The following is a 22,040-nucleotide window of genomic DNA, read 5'->3' on the forward strand; positions in this document are numbered from 1 at the left end:
GCACGCCACAACTGATGCTTCTAATGTTCAGCTTTTCTCTCAAGATACTTACACTCTGACGGGTATTCACATTGACATTACACATCCAACGGAGCATACTGGCTTCATTCCTTGCGAGCTTACGTATGTCCTCAGCAGTTACAGCCCATGTTTCACTGCCATGTAGCATGGTTGTTCGTACGCATGCGTCATACAGTCTGCCTTTTACTCTGAGTGAGAGTCCCTTTGTCGCCAGCAGGGGTAAGAGCTCTCTAAACTTTGCCCAGGCTATTCTTATTCTAGCAGCTACACTTTCAGCGCACCCACCCCCACTACTAACTTGGAAGCTATCGACTACCTCTAGTTTTTCACCCTGGAATGAGATAGAAGTTGTTTCCTGTTTGTTTACAGTCTTTATTGCACCTGAACATCTGCCACAAACAAAAACTAACTTGCTAGTTAACCTGCCTTTGATGTTGCTGCACCTCTTATGTGTCCATAGCTTGCACCGGGTACATCTTATAGAGTTACTACCTACTCCTTTTCTACATACTGAGCAGGGCCATCTACCTGAAGGGGTTTGTGTTTTATCTACCTTCCTACTTATTAGGATTTTGGTTTTAGCTAGGTTGACTCTAAGGCCCTTCAATTCTAGACCTTGCTTCCACACCTGAAACTTCTCCTCTAGTTCTGATAGTGACTCCGCAATTAGGGCAAGGTCATCAGCATAGAGGAGCTCCCAGGGGCAACCTGTCTTGAACTCCTCTGTGATTGCCTGGAGGACTATGATAAATAAGAGGGGGCTGAGGACGGAACCTTGGTGGACCCCTACCTCTACCCGGAATTCATTGCTGTACTCATTTCCAACCCTCACCTTACTGGCAGCATCTCTGTACATGGCTCGCACAGCTCTCACTAAGCATTCTTCTATCCCAAGTTTCCTCATTGACCACCAGATAAGGGATCGGGGGACCCTGTCAAAGGCTTTCTCCATGTCAACGAAAGCCAGGTACAGGGGTTTATCCTTATCTAGGTATTTCTCCTGCAACTGTCTCACTAGAAATAAGGCATCAGTAGTGCTTTTACCTGGCACAAACCCAAACTGCATCTCATCTAAATTGATTCGCTCCCTAATTAGTTGGGCTATGACCCTCTCTGTAACTTTCATAACCTGATCTAACAGCTTGATGCCTCTGTAATTATTTGTATCTAAAGCGTCACCTTTACCTTTGTAGCAGTTGACTATGATGCTGCTACACCAGTCATTGGGTATGACTCCTTCGTGTATCACCTGGTTCGTAATACGGGTGACTAGGCTATAGCCAACACTGCCAGATATTTTGAGCATCTCAGCAGTGATTCCTGATGGGCCGGGGGCTTTCCCGGTCTTCATACTCTTAATTGCTTTATCTACCCTGGTACTGTCAACTCGGATAGCTGGTCCCTCTATTGGGTCGACATACAGCAGGCTCTCTTTCTCCCATATACATATATATATATATATATATATATATACATGTATATATATACATGTATATGTGTACATCTATATGTATAGATGTATATATATAGATATAGATGTATATGTATACATGCATATGTGTAGATGTATATATATAGATGTACATGTAATATGTACACATATATATACACATATATACAAGCATACATATAAACACACATACACACACACACACATATACATAGGTGCAGGTGTGGCTGTGTGGTCAGAAACTTGGTTCCAAAACACATGGTCCTGGGTTCAGTACCATTGTGTGTTGACTCAGCATGTATCTTCTGCTATAGCCTCAGACCAACCAAAGCCTTGTGAGTGGATTTTATTGACAGAAACTGAAAGAAATCAATCGTATATATATGTAAGTGTATGTGTGTGTCTTTGTCTCTGTGTTTCTTCCTCATCACTGCTTCACAACTGCTGTTCATTTATTTACATCCCCATAACTTCCTGGTTTCACAAGAAGAAACTGGTAGAATAAGTACCAGGCTTATCAAAATAAAAAAAATCACTAGGCAGTGTCTCATATTTTTCTTTGCCCACGCAATTGTATCTATCAATCTATCTGTGTGTGTGTGTGTGTGTGTGTGTGTGTATATATATATATATATATATAAATATCTATATATATATATAATATAATATAGGATAAAATCTTTATAAGAATTTATCAAGTAGTCAGCGTGAAAAAACCTAATAATGAATAAAACTCATCATTTTTTTCATAAATATATATAATTTATATCAGGGCATTAACTATATAGTAACTAAATAGTAATGCCTCACGCTCAGAGGGACTAAATAAGTCAAAAACTACCAAAAAATAAGCAACATATTTACCGAAAGTAAATGCAGCTTTCAAAATTAATCTCTTAAAAACATTTAACTTAACGGTAAACCACTGGTTTCTCAATCAATACAGAAAAACTGTGAAGTAACCTGCATCTTTTGTTCATCAGTACACGTATGGTCAAGACACATAAAAATAAACAAGAATCAACATACCACGATGTACCCAACACAGTACGATGACTTCTGTTCATAATTATATATCCGTGAAAGAGATTTGAATTTATCCGGTTGCATCTCGGTAACATGTGCTTATACAGAATAATATTCAGCACTGAATATATTCTAATTATTTATAATATAATATAGGATAAAATCTTTATAAGAATTTATCAAGTAGTCAGCGTGAAAAAACCTCATAATGAAAAATCTCATCATTTTTTTCATAAATATATATAATTTATATAAGGGCATTAACTATATAGTAACTATATAGTAATGCCTCATGCTCAGAGGGACTAAATAAGTCAAAAACTACCAAAAAATAGGCAACATATTTACCGAGAGCGAGGAAATGCAGCTTTCAAAGTTAATCTCTTAAAAACATCTAACTTAACGGTAAACCACTGGTTTCTCAATCAATACAGAAAAACTGTGAAGTAACCTGCATCTTTTGTTCATCAGTACACGTATGGCCAAGACACATAAAAATAAACAAGAATCAACATACCACGATGTACCCAACACAGTACGATGACTTCTGTTCGTAATTATATATCCGTGAAAGAGATTTGAATTTATCCGGTTGCATCTCAGTAACATGTGCTTATACAGAATAATATTCAGCACTGAATATATTCTAATTATTTATAATATAATATAGGATAAAATCTTTATAAGAATTTATCAAGTAGTCAGCGTGAAAAAACCTCATAATGAAAAAAACTCATCATTTCTTTCATAAATATATATAATTTATATAAGGGCATTAACTATATAGTAACTATATAGTAATGCCTCACGCTCAGAGGGACTAAATAAGTCAAAAACTACCAAAAAATAGGCAACATATTTGCCGAGAGCGAGGAAATGCAGCTTTCAAAGTTAATCTCTTAAAAACATCTAATTTAACGGTAAACCACTGGTTTCTCAATCAATACAGAAAAACTGTGAAGTAACCTGCATCTTTTGTTCATCAGTACACGTATGGCCAAAACACATAAAAATAAACAAGAATCAACATACCACGATGTACCCAACACAGTACAATGACTTCTGTTCGTAATTATATATCCGTGAAAGAGATTTGAATTTATCCGGTTGCATCTCAGTAACATGTGCTTATACAGAATAATATTCAGCACTGAATATATTCTAATTATTTATAATATAATATAGGATAAAATCTTTATAAGAATTTATCAAGTAGTCAGCGTGAAAAAACCTCATAATGAAAAAAACTCATCATTTTTTTCATAAATATATATAATTTATATAAGGGCATTAACTATATAGTAACTATATAGTAATGCCTCACGCTCAGAGGGACTAAATAAGTCAAAAACTACCAAAAAATAAGCAACATATTTACCGAAAGTGAGGAAATGCAGCTTTCAAAATTAATCTCTTAAAAACATTTAACTTAACGGTAAACCACTGGTTTCTCAATCAATACAGAAAAGCTGTGAAGTAACCTGCATCTTTTGTTCATCAATACACGTATGGTCGAGACACATAAAAATAAACAAGAATCAACATACCACGATGTACCCAACACAGTACGATGACTTCTGTTCATAATTATATATCCGTGAAAGAGATTTGAATTTATCCGGTTGCATCTCAGTAACATGTGCTTATACAGAATAATATTCAGCACTGAATATATTCTAATTATTTATAATATAATATAGGATAAAAATCTTTATAAGAATTTATCAAGTAGTCAGCATGAAAAAACCTCATAATGAAAAAAACTCATCATTTTTTTCATAAATATATATAATTTATATAAGGGCATTAACTATATAGTAACTATATTTCGGTAAATTATATATATATATATATATATAATACACACACACACACATGTATGTATATGTGCATATTCTTATCTATTATATAAAAGTGAATGTCCTTATATGTGTTCATGTGTTACTTATACATTCGAAAACTACTGCACTGATCCTAAGGAAATTTGGAACACAAAATCCAAGCCTAGGGAGAAAGGTAATGCTGTGTGCTTCATACAATTTCATGGACCAAAATTACTGAATGGATCCTTATGATATTTGGAACTTAGATTCAATGCACAAGGGCAAGTATAATGCAAGGGCAAGTGTGTTTGGTTTGAATTTGAGATTGCTTAAAGGGGGCAGAACCCCCATGAAAATCCATAAATTTTCGATGTGGATGAAATTTCAACCATGGGAATTCACACACATCGAGAAGTATTCCCAAAGTTTCCACTTCTCATGAGGATTCTAACACTCCCTAATGGGGCCTTAACTCCCAAATTTTAGTCATTTTTAATGATCCAAAACTAGGTCAAATGTACTGAATGGATCTTTATGAAATTTGGTAATTATATTCTATGCATAAGGGCCATAACCCCCATGAAAATTCATATATTTTTGCTGTTGATGAAATTTTAACCATAGATATTACACACAAATGAAGTAATATTTCTAAAATTTCATCTTCATGGGGACTTAACACCTACAATTTAATTATTTCATCTAAGCAAAGATGAATACAGTCCTACTCTTGGAAGTTGTAGGGTCACCCAAGCATAAAAGATGAGCGTTATTTGTAATTCAATGGTACAACAGTATAAGAGTTTGCTTTGAGATATACCTAGATTGTAATTTCTGCAATGTGGTGCATAAATTGTCAAGTAAATGAGAGGCATCTTTGCCTCCACTGATTCAGTTACAAAGTGTTGAGTAAAGTTATTTGGTTGCAGACCTCCTTTGAGTCTTTTTATTATCACTGGGTCACACATAGCCTCCCAATGGTAACATTGATTTCAAGGCCTTCCCAGATGAGTGACTGGTTGTTGAAAGACATTTATAGATTGTAAATTTATTCTGTCCAGTTACCTATTGGTATAGTGGTCATTTGCAAACTCCAGAGGTGACACTTTCATTTCCCCTTAGCCCTCACGTCACACAGTTGTTAATGTTTCAGTTGGGTCACACCCTTCCAATTGCTATAGATCCGTAATGCATCTTACAGCTGTGCCTATCACCTGTATGGTGAGGAATCCGACATTGGGGAGTAGTAATGACTAGGGTAGGGTAGCTGACTGCTTATTGTGATCATTCGTCATTTGGTTTCCTGTAGCTTTGCTCTCTTTTACAAACCCAGTGAACATACATATATATATGTATAAACATACATACATATATATATACATATATATGTATATACATACACACATACATACAAATATATATATACATACATATATACATACATATAGGGTAGCTGACTGCTTATTGTGATCATTCGTCTTTTGGTTTCCTGTAGCTTTGCTCTCTTTTACAAACCCAGTGAACATACATATTTCCTATTTCAAAGAAATTCGAACAATACATATAAGACCCAAGTTAAAAAGATTCTCAACAATTCAACTTCTCTGGTTGACATTAAGACACCCATCCCCAATAGGGGCCTTAACTCTCACATAGCCTCCATTTTTCAGGAGCAAAATCCTTTCAATAGGTTCCATAAGACTGGAATTTTGGAATCTGCGCATAAAGATCAGTAGTATGGAATACATGTGTCATGATTAGAATTTTTTTAGGGTGTGTGAAGAGGGAAAGAACCCTCATCTGCAATTTTGATGAAATTCAAATCATAGGTATTCCAGTTCATTAGAGAAAATATAACAGAAAAGTCTAATTCTTCAATTGCATGTAACACAGGCAATGCCGGGTATCTCTGCTAGTATTTTTATATACCTTTTTTATCCTTCATACCAATGCTTGCTTTCCTTGTCCAATTTCTCTACCTCCTGCTTCACTACCAATACTTTCCTCTCTTTCTATTTATTTTTCTTTCTCTTTATCCCTTAATAGCCACCTCCATTACCATTCTCTTACAAAACTTCAATAAGTTCGTGTTTATCTCTGGATATTTGCACTATTTTACACCATTAAGGCTATAACCATACATGGATTTACACAGGATTTCACTTAAGGACTTATGGACTAACGTCTACACTGTTGGAAAGTTGAACTGTGAACTTTTATGCATTTTTCTTCTTTTTCTTCATTTCTTTATTCCTTTTCTCCTGTCCTCTGTCATCGTTTTATTACTCTACACCCTTCGTATTTTCCCTATTTATCACTGATGATAGAATATCCCATATTTTGGGATATCCCAGAAACAGCTGTAAGACTTTGGATTTTTCCATTAATAATTGTGTATATGACTTGAGGTGTTTGTTGTCCTCTTTAACAATTATATATATATATATATATATATATATATATATATATATATATATATATATATATATATATATATATATATATATATATATATATATATGTATGTATATGTGTGATGATACTGTTCTTTCTATGGTTGTTGTTTTTGTCTGTATAGTGATTACCCTCTGTAGTCATGATGGCTAGGCTGTTGTCATTGTTATTTTTAGAGTTGTTCTTGTCTTTCATGATCATCGTCATATCAATAATAAAGATAAAGAAGTACAAAATAGTGAGATATACAGATAGTTAACCAAGTCTTGGATTAGATATCACTATAGAACGCCACACAAGTTTATCTTTATTATAGTTGGTAACATTTTTCTTTCATCTGACTGGATAATATGTAGTCTACCACTAATAACCAGCTCTTCATCAGAAAAGTTATGTTCTAATTCATCGTGTACATTTAGGGGTCTTGTGATATGTGGTATCTGAACCTCCATGTCTCTGCCTTCAATGTCATTGACATCTATTTGTTTTACATTGCTGTTTTCCATCTGGTAGATTCTGTGCTTGATTTCTTCAATTTGTACCTCTGTTAACCAGCCATTTTATTTTTATCTGACTTACAGGTTGCTTAATCTCTGTTGGGTTACATCAAACATTCCCCTTTCAAGCCATATCTCTCTCATTCTGTCCATGCAACCAAATCTACTAGGTTCACTTTGGATGTAACATTCCATCACAGTTGTATTCAGTCTGCTCCAGTTTATCTTTCTTCTTTTCTTTCATACTGCAATAGCTAGATTACAACTGGGCCTATCTTGCTGTGCAGTAGGCCACCTGCTGGATGATAGATCTTCACTTTTATCAGTTACAACCTTATTCATACTATTGTTCAATACATTTGTATTTGACTTTTTCACTCAGAGAGGATTGTGGTGGTGAGGTGACACCAGTGTTTTTATTGAGACACCATCTCTGAAGGGGTTGCTGACCAAGGCTTAAGAGACACCCTCATTCCTTGAGACAGACTTTACCCTGCCAGACACCAACCTAGTATTTCATGATCTTGGTGGGGCTTACAGGTATTACACCTTGCCCATGGGTGACCTGAAGGTAGTTACAAAATCAATTGAGCGAAAATTGAAGAGATTGAAAATTGGCAGCCAAACAAAAAAGATCTTCTTGTTCTATGGCTTCCTTAGTTACATAATTGAATCCCAATATTAGCAGTTGACAAAGTAATTATTTTGGACTAATATAGAATACTTTCAATTTTGTCGCACTATATGCCTCTTAAATCACCTCATTTCAACCATTTAAATGGTTGCATTATCTCTTCTTTACCTTTTCGACAACTAAGCCATTAGTTATATCTAAAGTCACACAAGCTTGATATCTTGCTAAAGATATTTATCCCTAAATGGTTAACCAGCCTAATTCACACGAAGTTTAATATATTGGGAAAGATAGCTATCTTTTAGTAGTTAACCTACTAAAATTACATCAGTTTGATATCATGGTGAAGATAATTATATCTCAGTGGTTGTGAATCTTACTAGAAATCATACATGGTATTGTTGACCACTCTTAACAGTGGTAGGCAACTATTTGTTTGGCTTGCAGCATGGAAACCTTGTAATTATTTGTAAATAAAATGATTTGTGTATTTCATTATTTTGACATGTAATAAGTGCTAATATTGAAACAAAAGTTCTATTATTTTCTCCAGTTGGATGGATGACGATATGCTATCAGCTATAACCCCGAAACTTCTTGGCCAGAAACCTAATACATATACTTTCACGAAACAGTTGGCTGAATATCTGCTATATAAAGAAGGTTCAGATTTACCATTGGCTATTGTTAGACCATCAATTGTGGGAGCAGCTTGGAAAGAACCACTTCCAGTAAGTAATTTAATTTTTGAGCTGGCAGGATTGCTACTGCATTGAACAAAATAACTAACAACATTTCTTCTAGCTTTGCATTCTGAGTTTAAATGTCACCAATGTCAACTTTATCCTTTCGGAGTCAATAAAATAAAATATCAATCAAGCATGCCACTCCCTCAAAATTTCAGGCTTTGTACCTATCATAGAAATAATTGTTATTATCATCATGGTGAAAGTGGTGAGCTGGGAGAATTGTTAGTATGCTAGCAAAATGCTGCTAAGCATTTTATCCATCTCTGTGTTTTGAGTTGAAATTCTACCAAGGTTGACTTGCCTTTCATCCTTTCGGAGTTTATGAAATAAGTACCAGTTGAGCACTAGGGTCAATGTAATCAGCTAGCTCCCTGACCCAAAATTTCATGCTTTTTTCTACTATAGAGTAGAAAGGACTATTATTTACAGTTACATGCTGGCAAAATCATTAGGACACTGGACAAAATGCTTAGCAGCATTTCAGCTGTCTTTACATTCTGAGTTCAAATAATGTCATGGTCAGCTTTGCCTATCATCATTTCAAGGCCAATGAAATAAGTATCAGTTGAGCACTGAGATCAATGTAATTAACTTACCTCTCCACCAAAATTTCAAGCCTTGTGCTTATAGTAGAAAGAATTATAATTAAGGTGGTGAGCTAGCAAAATCATTAGCACACTAGACAAATGCTTAACAGCATTTGGTCTTTCTTCATATTTATAGTTCAAATTCCGTTGAGATCAACTTTGCCTTTCATACTTCTAGGCTTGATGAAATAAGTATTCAACAAGTACTAGGGTTGATATATTCAACTAGACCCCTGCTTCAAAATTTCAGGCCTTGTGCCTATTGTTGAACAGTAGAGCACCAGATGTTCTGTGGTCTTGTGTTATGTCTTTACACTTTGTGTTCAAATTCTCCCAGGGTTAACTTCAATTTTCATCCTTCCAAGGTCAGTAAAGTCTATACCAATCAGGTACTAAGATTCAATATAATTAACTGTACTTGCCCTCCAAAATCTGTAACTTCGTGCTTTTGTTAAAAACTATTATTTTACAAAACTAAGAATTGGTGGATGGCAGAATTGTATCAAATCTGCAGATAAAATAATGCTTTGCAGTATGTTGTTTCCTTCCTGAAGGTTCTAAGTTTAAATCTTTTTGGACACATTTTTGCTTTTCAGTTTTCTAGTGTACAGGGGTTGGACAAAATAATGGAAACACCTTAAAATTTCAAACAAATATATTTTAATATAGGGTAGGCCTGCCTTTAGCAGTAATTACAGCTTGAATTCTATGTGGTATGGACTCGTATAAAGTTTGAATTGTTTCCAAAGGAATTTTTGTCCATTCTTCAGCTAAAACAGTCTCCAGTTCTTGTAGTGGTGATGGAAGAGGATATCGACTCCTTACTTGTTTTTCTAAAATGCACCATAAATGTTCAATAATATTGAGATCTGGGGACTGTGGTGGCCAGATAAGATGTTCAACTTCACTAGAATATTCCTCGTGCCATTCAGTAACAACTTAAGCTGTGTGAATTGGTGCATTATCATCCTGAAAGATAGCATTTCCCTCCGGAAACAGTTCCACAACCATTGGATGAATTTGTTCATATACAATATTTAAATAGTCTTGACTGTTAATTCTGCTATGAAAGGAAACTATCAGGCCTGCAGATTTCTAAGATATAGCCCCCCAGATCATCACAGATCCTCCCCCCTGTTTAATAGTTGGAAGAAGGTGGTCTGGGTCAAATGCTTCTTTTGACAGTCTCCACACATATACTCAGCTGGTAGTCAGAAATAAGGTAAAGGATGACTCGTCCGAGAAAATAACATTCTTCCACTACTCTAGAGACCAATTCTGTAGGTTTTTACTCCGCTCTAAATACTTTGCAATGTTTGTTTTTGAAAGTAGTGGTTTTCTGATTGCAGCCCTCCCATGAAATCTGGTTTTGTGCAGATCTTCCAGATCACTCGTCGTCTTCCAGGGATGTTCTTCCTTTTTTGAAGTGCCACTTGAAACATTGTGTATGACCCATCACTTCATCGCCATAAGCTTGCCAAAGCATGCTCAATGTCTCTGTAACACTGTCTTTGTAGCAGAAGCTTAATGCAAAATTTTACAATGGCTCTTTGTTCCAACTTCCTGACCATTACAAAAATTGCAGACTACAGCATACATGTGATCACAAAAACACAAATTTCACAACTTGTGAAGTAAACACAGTAATTTCACTTGGCACACTGCCTCATGAAGGTCACTGATAGCTCTCACTGTGCGCGCAATCATGTGTTGTCATCTGTTGGTGTGCTACAGAACTAGTCCAGGAACTTTCTGATACCACCTCGTCGTCATCGTCGTCGTCGTTTAACGTCCGCTTTCCATGCTAGCATGGGTTGGACGATTTGACTGAGGACTGGTGAAACCAGATGGCTACACCAGGCTCTAATCTGATTTGGCAGAGTTTCTACAGCTGGATGCCCTTCCTAATGCCAACCACTCAGAGAGTGTAGTGGGTGCTTTTACGTGTCACCCGCATGAAGGCCAGTCAGGCAGTACTGGCAACGGCCATGCTCAAAATGGTGCATTTCATGTGCCACCCGCACAAAAAAAAAATTTTTTTTTTTAAATAAATATTAAAAAAAAAGTTTTAATAAGTATACAAACGTATATATAAAAAGTACAATATAAATGAATTTAATAGGTAACAGACAGCTGGAGATGTAAAGATTAAACCAAGAAATCGTACTGAATAACAAAAATCTTCAAATTGAGTTAAAAGTTCAAAAGACCACAAATAAAAGCTTATGGACCTTCATTTTAATCACATTTTTAACCATACCTTAAAATACTTTCTATCTCAATGTTGAGTAGTAAAACCAAAATAATACTGACAACTACAGAGAAGGACATGCATATAACATTAACATACTAAAAAATACACCACCACACTCACATAGCTGTATATTCTTATACCTGTTAATATATATATAGACCACATGAAGACAGATATTAGCATGCACATACACATATGTATATATACACATAAGTATAAATGCATGCACATATATAAATGCATACAAAACACATACATATGTATACACTCAATATAAATATAAGGGGATACTTAAAAGTAACGGAAGCGTTCTGTGTGGGACAAACCTGTTGTAGTTCAGGCTTCTGCCACTAGAAGCCACTTGAACCCTCAAGCATCAGTCTATTAACCAGCAGCATTGAGTGAAGTCATGTTGCCACATGGTGCCTCCTGATTTTGCAGTGCTTCTCTCCTCTTCGTCAATTTTTGAGATGGCTGAAATAAAGGGACAGTGTGCTTCTGTGAAATTGTGTTTTCTGTTATGGAAAGCAGCAGTCAAGGCAGTTGTCATGCTTCAAACAGCTTACAAGGATGCTGCTATGTGCAAAACACAAGTTTATGAGTGGTTCTCACACTTTGGGAATGGTCACTTGTTGCTTGAAGACCAACCTTGTTCAGGGCAACAGTCAATCTCCTGAGTGAAAGAAAACATCATGAAAATTCGTGAACTGATCTTGGAGGACTGTTGTCAAACAATTGACAAACTTGTTAATATGACTAGTGTGTCCTGGAGCTCTTGCCAATGAATTTTGAGCAAGGAATTACGAATGAAAAGAGTTGCAGCAAAATTTGTGCCTCACTTGCTCACAGAAAATCAAAAGCAGTTATGACTGAATGTGTGTCGTGAACTGAAAGAACAGTTGGAAGTTGATCTGAACCTTGTTTTGAAGGTCATCACTGGGAATGAAAGCTGGTGTTAAATATATGACCCAGAAACGAAGCAGCAATCAAGTCAATGGAAGCTTTCAATGTCACTATGCTCCCCAAAAGTGCATTAAGTGAAGTTCAGTGTCAAGATGATTTTGATTTGTTTCATCGATGTGAAAGGAATTGTCTACACAGTATTTGTTCCTCCTGGTCAAACTGTTAAGCAGACATAAAAGTTCTGAAGTGTTTGCGAGACATGATGAGGTGAAAATGCCCTGACCAAGAGTGGTGGTTTCATCACAATAATGCACCTTCACACACCTTCTTCATGTGAGAAAGTTTTTGACAAAAAATGGCATGACCCCATTTACTCACCTTTCCTATACACCCAATCTCGCTACCTGCAATTTTTCTTTGTTCCTCCCAAATGAAGAACAGTCCTTTAAAGAAAAATGTTTTGCAGATGTGGAAGAGGTGGAGAAACAAAATGACAGAGGTGTTAAAAGGCATCACTTTGCAAGAGTTCCAGGATTGCTTTGAACAGTGGAAAACACATCTGGACCAATGTATTGCTTGAAATGGAGAATACTTTGGAGGCAAAGTGTAAATATGTAAAACTAAGTGAATAAAATAATATTGCAAAATTCTGGTTTCTTTTGGGTACCCCCTCGTACATACACATACAAATGTATTCATACAAACATGTATATAGATATATACTGTTGTAGTGGAAATAGTACACTCCTTCCCACATGACAAAGTGGTATGATACAACCGCTATAAAGTCAGACAATCAGTCATTATAGGAGGTCAGTAGTAGCAGAGCTGTTGTATGAGTTCTCAGTTGGAGTCAGTGCAGTTATATGATACATACAAGTTCGAGTTACTGTCAAGGTAGACATTTCAAGTCATTGTCTTGCAGAACTATCAGTGCTAGCATGTTAGATGAGTCAAAGACAATAAGACACGGAATACTGCTACAACATAATAGTGGTGACAAGAATATTACAGTTTCAACAACAACATACAAATGGATGAGGATCCACATTATAACAGTGGCAACGAGGATATAAACAATTCATGCGGACAATGTTGAAAAAAAAAAATTCTTTTCACAAGAAAATAAACAGTTGATGTGGATGATGTTGAAAAATTTTTCACATGGAGAAATTAAAATTTCGACAGTGGAGTAACAAACATTTTTGTTGTATATATTTTATGAAAAATTCGTAAAATTATGGAAGACTTGTTAGAGGGTTTAGTTGAGTTGCAAAAACAGCAACAACAACTCAAAGAACAAGAGCAACAACAAATGTTACAGCAACAAAAGCTACGACTAATGAAGTTAGTAACAAAACTGGAAAATACAATTTTGCCAGACCATGTAGCAAATTCATTAAATGAATTTAAGTATGACCTGGAAGAAGGAATCACTTTTGAGGCATATTACTGAAGATTTGAAAAAGCTTTCGAAAATGAATGCCAAGACTGGATGGATGAAATGAAAACACATCTAATTCTGAGGAAACTGGTGACGATAGAGCATGAGAAATACTGTAACTTTATATTGCCTAAAAAAGTTTCTGACATAATTTTCACAGACACAGTTGACATTCTTTGTAGGATGTTTAGTGAAAAAACATCGTTGTTCAACACACGTTTGAAGTGTCTGAACACTGAGAAAAACAATGATGAAGACTTTACCACATATGCAGGTAGAGTGAACAGAGAGTGTGAGAGATTTAAACTGGATAAACTAACTCCAGACTCATTCAAGTGCCTAATTTTTGCTCAGGGACTTACTGCTAAAAAAGAAACAGAAGTCAGAATGAAAATTCTTGCAAAGCTACAAATGAACCAGGTTATAATTCTCCAGAAATTGTCAGAAGAGTGCGATATGATATTAAAAGTAGGGCACGACACAGAAGACATCCAATGCAGAGATTGTTTACAGATAAAACCAGTGTGGAAGAATCGGAAGATGGATAAAGTGTTTCACAAAAAACATGATATACATCAAGAAATAAACCCAGGTATAGCATGTGGTGGTAGGCACCTGAGAAAAGAGTGTCTGTTCAAAAAAGCGAAGTGTTTTTGTTGTGGGAATGCAGGATACATCAACCCATTTGTGCCGAAATTTTTCTTGTAAATGGAATTGTCTGAAAATTCACAGACCTAAATATCAACTGAAAAAAAATTCATTGAAATCCATTTGATATTTCCTGAAATAATCACTGTCAGTTATAACGGACATTAGGCACTGTGCATATGAATCTTTAATAAGCTCATTAACTGTGCAATTTACTTATTTATAGACGAATAAAAGTATTATATCTGACCATAACTTTATTATGAAAATAGTCCCTGTCCACATAAATAAGATATCAATGAAAACTGAAAATTTATTTTGTAAAATATATCCTTTTGAAATGAAACTATACAGCTTTACTGAACACGATATTTCTTGAAACATTTGGGATGAACTCCTACATCACATTTTTCACATATGAAATGACTTTTCCCAGAGCACTCTTTGCATCTCCTTTCATTTGGAATATATTCAATCCAATGCTCAACACCATCATATCTTGCATTGTTTTTCAAATGAGCAGAGGTGCATTTTCTTTGAAACTTTGGAGTGCCATACTTTTTCAATAGAGTTAAAGAAATGTTTTCAATGAAATTGTATAATGTAATTTTGTACTCTGCTCTATTCATCAAGATGCATGCATTTTGGGTGCCACAGATACAAAATATGAAAAAATAGGCCACCACCATTTATTTTGCCGCATTCAAATCCTATAGGAACTGATGTTATGATCCAGAAGGTCAACAAATCCTATATATACTTGTAATTTTGGATGCTTTCAGGCTGTAGAATTGGAACATATTTCTTTTGAGGCCTATCATAGCGCGCAACAATGAACATTTTATAGGTTTCAAAGTTTGATAGCAGAACAACATCGTTATTATCTTTCCATTTCACAGTAACTATATTCAAAGTAGACTTGAAGTCAGCTGTTCCTCTGGGGGTATGCTTTCATTTCAGTTTTCGTTTTGAAAGGACATCTAGCCATCCTATTTCCTCTGCAGGATCCCGAGGCACATATTCCTTTCTCAAAAAGTTTCTCCATCAATTGAATACTTGTGAAATAGTTATCAAAAAATATTTTGAAACCTTTATTGCCTGTACTCCTACAGCATCAGTGAGATCAAGGACAATGTTTCTACCTAGGTCAAATGCATTTTCAGTTTTATTGGGACTGTCTTTCTAACCAGTGTAGAGGTCAAAAGCATGCATATATCCATGCTGAGAACAAAGGGACCAAACTTTGAAACCAAACCGAATTGGTTCCCCTTTTATAAATTGTTTGGGCATAGTGCTTGCCATAATATGGAATCATACTTTCGTCATGTTCCTTAAATTTTTATTTGTAAGTGGTCAAGTAGAGGTCTGAGTTTGAATGCATGATCGTCTCCTGAAGCATTGGTGTTATCCACTAAATGGATATTTCTCAATATATTCCCAAATCTGTCTCACTATGTGCTATTTTGTAAAATTTTTGGAACATTGTTCTCAGATGACCAATACCTTCTTTTATTAGGGAGTGGACAGTGAACTGACAGAAGCAATCCACCAAAGAATACATACAGCTCTGATTTACATACATTCAGAACTTTACCTTTTTGAACAGCATATTGGTTTGTTTGTTCTACAATGTCATCCAGTAATTCATCTGTGAAGAACAAGCTAAGATCTACTGGATTTGAGCAAGATTTTGCTTCCTCAGATATATCTACAGGCTCACATGAAGTTGAAACATGATCGACCAATTTCTTGTTTTACTGAATTTAGTTTGTTTTAGATTTCCTGCAACTTCAATTTCTTCAGGCATATCCTGTCGACAAGAAATTTCTGCATCAGTTTCCAAAAGCCCTCTTTTCAGTTGAACCTCATTATCTGAAGCATCACTATTGCCGTCGGAGAGTTCTATATTGTGAGGGAGACCCATGTGAACATCGCCTCTATTGCTCAACTCTTCCAATAATGCTAGTGCTTTTGCTGTTGTAAGACTGAAAGAAAAAATTACAATGATATAGAGATGTGTGGATGCAAAATTTATTGTAAATAAAAACCAGAGACTATTTCAAATATATTATATTGGCTATTTATAATGTGAAGCTATATCAACATGCATAAAATATTAGGTGTGTTGTTTTATGTCTAAGTTGCCAGATATCCATTATAATGGGCAAGGTGTTATATTTTATTTTGTTTATGACATAAATCACAAATGGTAACAAATAATATTAGTCATCTCACCTATGATCCTAAAAAAACACATAAGAAACCACAATAATGCCTACAGAATTAAATAATTGGAAATAATTGGCTTACCATTTACTGCGTGTCCTGCTTGTACTCGCCATGTTGCACAACTGTGGTTGTTCAAACAGACTATATGTGCTAAGAACATGTTTCATTTTTTGATACAGATCATACACAAATCACAATTTGTATCAAGTATTTGTTTTATACCCTTATAAACTAAGTGTCAGTTTAAACGAACGATCGGCATGAATAGGTTAAATTGCACTGCAGAACTAAAATTAAAAATTGGATCAAACGAGAAAAAATAGTTTGTCATCAGAGAAAAATGTTTGTATAACGAACAGAAAATTCATGAAGTGAGGATCGAAACCACTAGTGTCAAAATGCAATTAGACATGGATAGTGACATCACTATCATAAATGAAGAAACATGGGGACAAGTTGGTAAGCCAAAATTCTTTAAATCAAATAAAGTAGCATATGGTGTTACAAGAAAGAAATTATATTTCATCAGTGAATGTATTTGTAATGTAACTTTTCAAGGTGAAATGAAAAGGACAATCATTTATGTGTTCAAAAAATCACTAGACCTATTTGGCACAGAAAGCATGGAGTTATTTAAAAAGTGGTACACCTCCATTAGTGTTCTCTATGAAAATGTAGTCAGCACAGCTAAAAATTCTAATGAAGTTGAACAACTGAGACAAAAAAAATTAAAAAATTGTTTCCAAATGTTTTTCTGGAAGGATTAGGCTGTTGCACTAAGACAAAAGCAAAAATTGCAGTAATAGAAAAGGCAACACCTGTTTTTAGGCCCAAACAGAACGTGCTGTTTGCAGTATTGGACTAGGTTAATAAAGAGCTAGAAAGACTAGAAAGTCTAGCTACAATTGAAAAAGTCGACCATTCAGACTGAGCAGCTGTGAGGGTTTATGTAAAGAAAAAAAATAATAAACTAAGAGTGTGTGCAGACTTTTCAACTGGATTAAATTACAGTTTACTTGAACGCAACTATCCATTAACAAACCCAGAAGAAGTGTTCTCAAAACTAAATGGAGCAAAAATTTATTCAAAGTTAGACCTCTATGGAAGTCTACCTACAGATACAGGTAGAGGAAGATTGCGCTCACCTTTTAACAATCATTTGGATTGTATAAATTCAAGTGACTTCCTTTTGGAGTAAAAGTGGCACCTGCCATATTCTAACAAGTGATGAACGCAATGTTAAATGATTGCGACTTCACTATTGCTTATGTCAACTATATTTTGATAAAGAGCAAGACAGTAGAGCAACATTTGGAAAAATAAATGAATATGGGTTTAGACTAACAGAGGAAAAGTCTGAAGTTTTGATGAAAAAAATCAAATATTTGGGTCGAGTAATTGATGGAAGGGGACAAAGGCCAAACCCATCAAGGGCAACAGCAATACAGAATATGCCTTCCGCAGTGAACATCAAATTGTTACAAGCCTTTTTAGGCTTGGTAAACTACTATCAAGTGTATCTCCTGAACATGCACAACACAAGGGTTCCACTAAATGAGCTGTTAAAAAAGGATGCCAAATGGTTTTAGCCAGAAAAATGCCAGAAGGCATTTGAGGAACTAAAAAGCATGTAAACTTCAGACTTGTTGCTTACACACTTCAATCTGAAGCTGGAAACAATACTGGCAAAAAATGCTAGTGAGTACGGGGAAAGTGCTGTACTCCTACACAAAAGTGAAGATGACATATCAAGGATACTATTGCCAGCAGAAAAAAATCTTAGCCAAATTGAAAAAGAGGCATTGATGATAATATTTGGCATAAAAAAGTTCCACAGGTTTATACATGGTAGACGGTTTAGACTACAAACAAACCAAAGCCTGTTGCTAGTGATTTATGGATCCAAGAAAGGAATCCCTCTACCTACAGCAAACAGGTTGCAGCGATGGGGCATTATACTACTAAACTATGACTACCCAATGAAATATTTACCTTCAAAAAAGTTAGGACATGCTGACAGCCTATGCAGGTTAATACCCAGAAATCAAGAACCAATCGAGGATACAGTAATAGCAGCCCTAAGAACATTGCGCAAGAGTTGCCAATAACTTTGGAGGAGATAAAGTGACACACACTTTTGGTAAAAAAAAACAGCAATAATTAAACATATATTCAATATGTGACAACGTACTAATGTATGACCAAAGGGTAGTAATACCTGAGACTTTACAAAAAAGAATGTTGAAAGAATTCCATATTGGACATTCGGGGACCGCAAGGATAAAAGAGCTTGTGCGTAGTTATGTGTATTGGCCGAAGATGGACAAGGAAGTTGAAAACGTAGTGAAAGGCTGCAGAGAATGTGCTTTGGCAGCAAAATTGCCTACTAAAAAATGGGAGCCCTGGCCAGGAGTAAAAAGTTGATGGGCAAGACTACATATCAATTTTGCAGATCCATTAAATGGTTATTTCTATTTAGTTGTAGCTGAAAGTTTTACAAAATGGCTGGAAATTGTTAAGTGCAAAAGCTCCAAATTATTCACAAGATTTGGCATCCCAGATGTGATTGTATATGATAAGGGAACATAATTTGTGTCCAGTGAATTTAGGAAATGCTGTGAAATGTTCACAGTAGAACATAAAATGATAGTTCCTCTCCATCTCAGATCAAATGGACAGGCAGAGCATTTTGTGGACATTTTTAAAAGAGCTTTGAGAAAAGCAAACAAGGAAGTCACAGATGAAGTCACTCTGCAGCAATTGCTAAGGGTATATAGGGTGACACTGAACCCCAATACACCAGCAGGAAGCTCACCAGATGTTTGCAAGGCAGGTGAAATCAGTTTTTAATAAACTGTTACTTGATGTGGAAAGTAAAAGTACCAGGAAAGATAATCCAAAATTTTTCAAAATTGCTGATATTGTTTACAGGAAGTCATATAAAAGCAGAAGACAGTACTGGAAAGAAAGCAAATTGCAAAGTATATAGGAGAAATTAAAAGCAGAAAAGGTATTGAAAAATGACACAAACCAGTTGAAGGAGTGATTCATAGAAAATGAACCAGACAGATTAGAACATATGGAATGGCTGTACAACACCATTACAGGTGGTTGAATCCATGCATACAAGTGGAAGAAAAAGGAAGAACACAGTTTCTACAAATAGACACTGAAAAGGAAAAAATTAAGTTGAAAACAAAATGCTAAAAGAGAAAGAAGGGGTGAATAAAGTAAAATAAAATTACTTGCTTCCCAAAGATAAAAAAAACAACAGGAGATGTAGTGAAAATGGTACACCCCTTCCCACATGACAAAGTGGTATGATGGAACCATTATAAAGTCAAACAGTCAGTACTTGTTGGGGGTCAGTAGTAGTAGTAGAGTCATTGTACGAGTTCTCAGTTGGAGTCAGTGTGTGCTATATATGAGTTCAAGTTACTGTCAAGGTACATGTTACAAGTCATATTGCAGATAACATGATAGACAAGTCCAAGATAATAAGATGGGAAATTCTGCCACAACATAATAGTGGCAACAAGAATATTACAAGGCTAGCAACAACATACAAGTGGATGAGGATGCACATTATAACAGTATATATGTATGTATACACACACACACACACACACACACACAGAAATAATTAAGATTCAGTTGAATTGGGTACCTAAGTTGAGGCACTAAGTCAGTCCAGTATTATCTGCACAGCTTGAAGTAAGGTGAATAAAATCGAATAAAGTCATCCTGTTACTTGTTTGATTTTATATATATATATATATATATATATATATATATATATATATGTATGCATATATATATATATATATATATATATATGTATGCATATATATATATATATATATATATATATATATATATATATATGTATGCATATATATATATATATATATATATATATATATATATGCATATATATATATATATATATATATATATATATATATGCATATATATATATATGCATATATATATATATGCATATATATATATGCATATATATATATATGCATATATATATATATGCATATATATATATATATATATATATATATATATATGCATATATATATATATATATATATGCATATATATATATATATATATATATATGCATATATATATATATATATATATGCATATATATATATATATATATATGCATATATATATATATATATATGCATATATATATATATATATATATGCATATATATATATATATATATGCATATATATATATATATATATATATATATATATATATGCATATATATATATATATATATATGCATATATATATATATATATATGCATATATATATATATATATATATATATATATATATATATATATGCATATATATATATATATATGTATATATATATGTATATATGCATATATGTATATATATATATATATGCATATATATATATATATATATATATATATATATATATGCATATATATATATATATATGCATATATATATATATGCATATATGCATATATATATATATGCATATATATATATATATATATGCATATATATATATATATATATGCATATATATATATATATATATATGCATATATATATATATATATATATATATGCATATATATATATATATATATATGCATATATATATATATATATATGCATATATATATATATGCATATATATATATATATATATATATATATATGCATATATATATATATATATATATATATATATATATATATATATATATATATATGCATATATATATATATATATATATATATATATATATATATATATATATATGCATATATATATATATATATATATATATATATGCATATATATATATATATATATATATATATATATATATATATATATATATATATATATATATATATATGCATATATATATATATATATATATATATATATATATATATATATATATATATATATATGCATATATATATATATATATATATATATATATATATATATATGCATATATATATATATATATATATATATATATATATATATATATATATATATATATATATATATATATATATATATATATATGCATATATATATATATATATATATATATATATATATATATATATATATATATATATATATGCATATATATATATATATATATATATATATATATGCATATATATATATATATATATATATGCTATATATATATATATATATATATGCATATATATATATATATATATATATATGCATATATATATATATATATATGCATATATATA

The 22,040-nt window shown here is 33.4% G+C and overlaps 2 protein-coding genes across 2 annotated transcripts in view; both read left to right on the forward strand.

Moving 5' to 3' along the window:
• The window catches only part of LOC106882603 (fatty acyl-CoA reductase 1), a 96,589-nt gene extending 76,602 nt beyond the window's left edge, over window positions 1–19,987 (forward strand). Inside the window, exons 4-5 of the mRNA XM_089355168.1 lie at window positions 8,459–8,636; window positions 10,591–19,987. Coding sequence (XP_089211294.1) covers window positions 8,459–8,636; window positions 10,591–10,692 — 280 coding nt within the window. The 3' untranslated portion in view covers window positions 10,693–19,987. The remainder of the gene's footprint in view (window positions 1–8,458; window positions 8,637–10,590) is intronic.
• On the forward strand, window positions 13,894–14,550 carry LOC149134656 (uncharacterized). Its single transcript, XM_089355798.1, has one exon. The coding sequence runs from the start codon at window positions 13,894–13,896 to the stop codon at window positions 14,548–14,550; it is 657 nt and encodes a 218-aa protein (XP_089211924.1).
• Window positions 19,988–22,040: the final 2,053 nt, after the last annotated feature.

This window comes from Octopus bimaculoides, chromosome 7 (assembly GCF_046866305.1).
Source record: "Octopus bimaculoides isolate indiv1 chromosome 7, ASM4686630v1, whole genome shotgun sequence".
In the NCBI taxonomy this organism is placed as follows: Eukaryota; Metazoa; Mollusca; class Cephalopoda; order Octopoda; family Octopodidae; genus Octopus; species Octopus bimaculoides.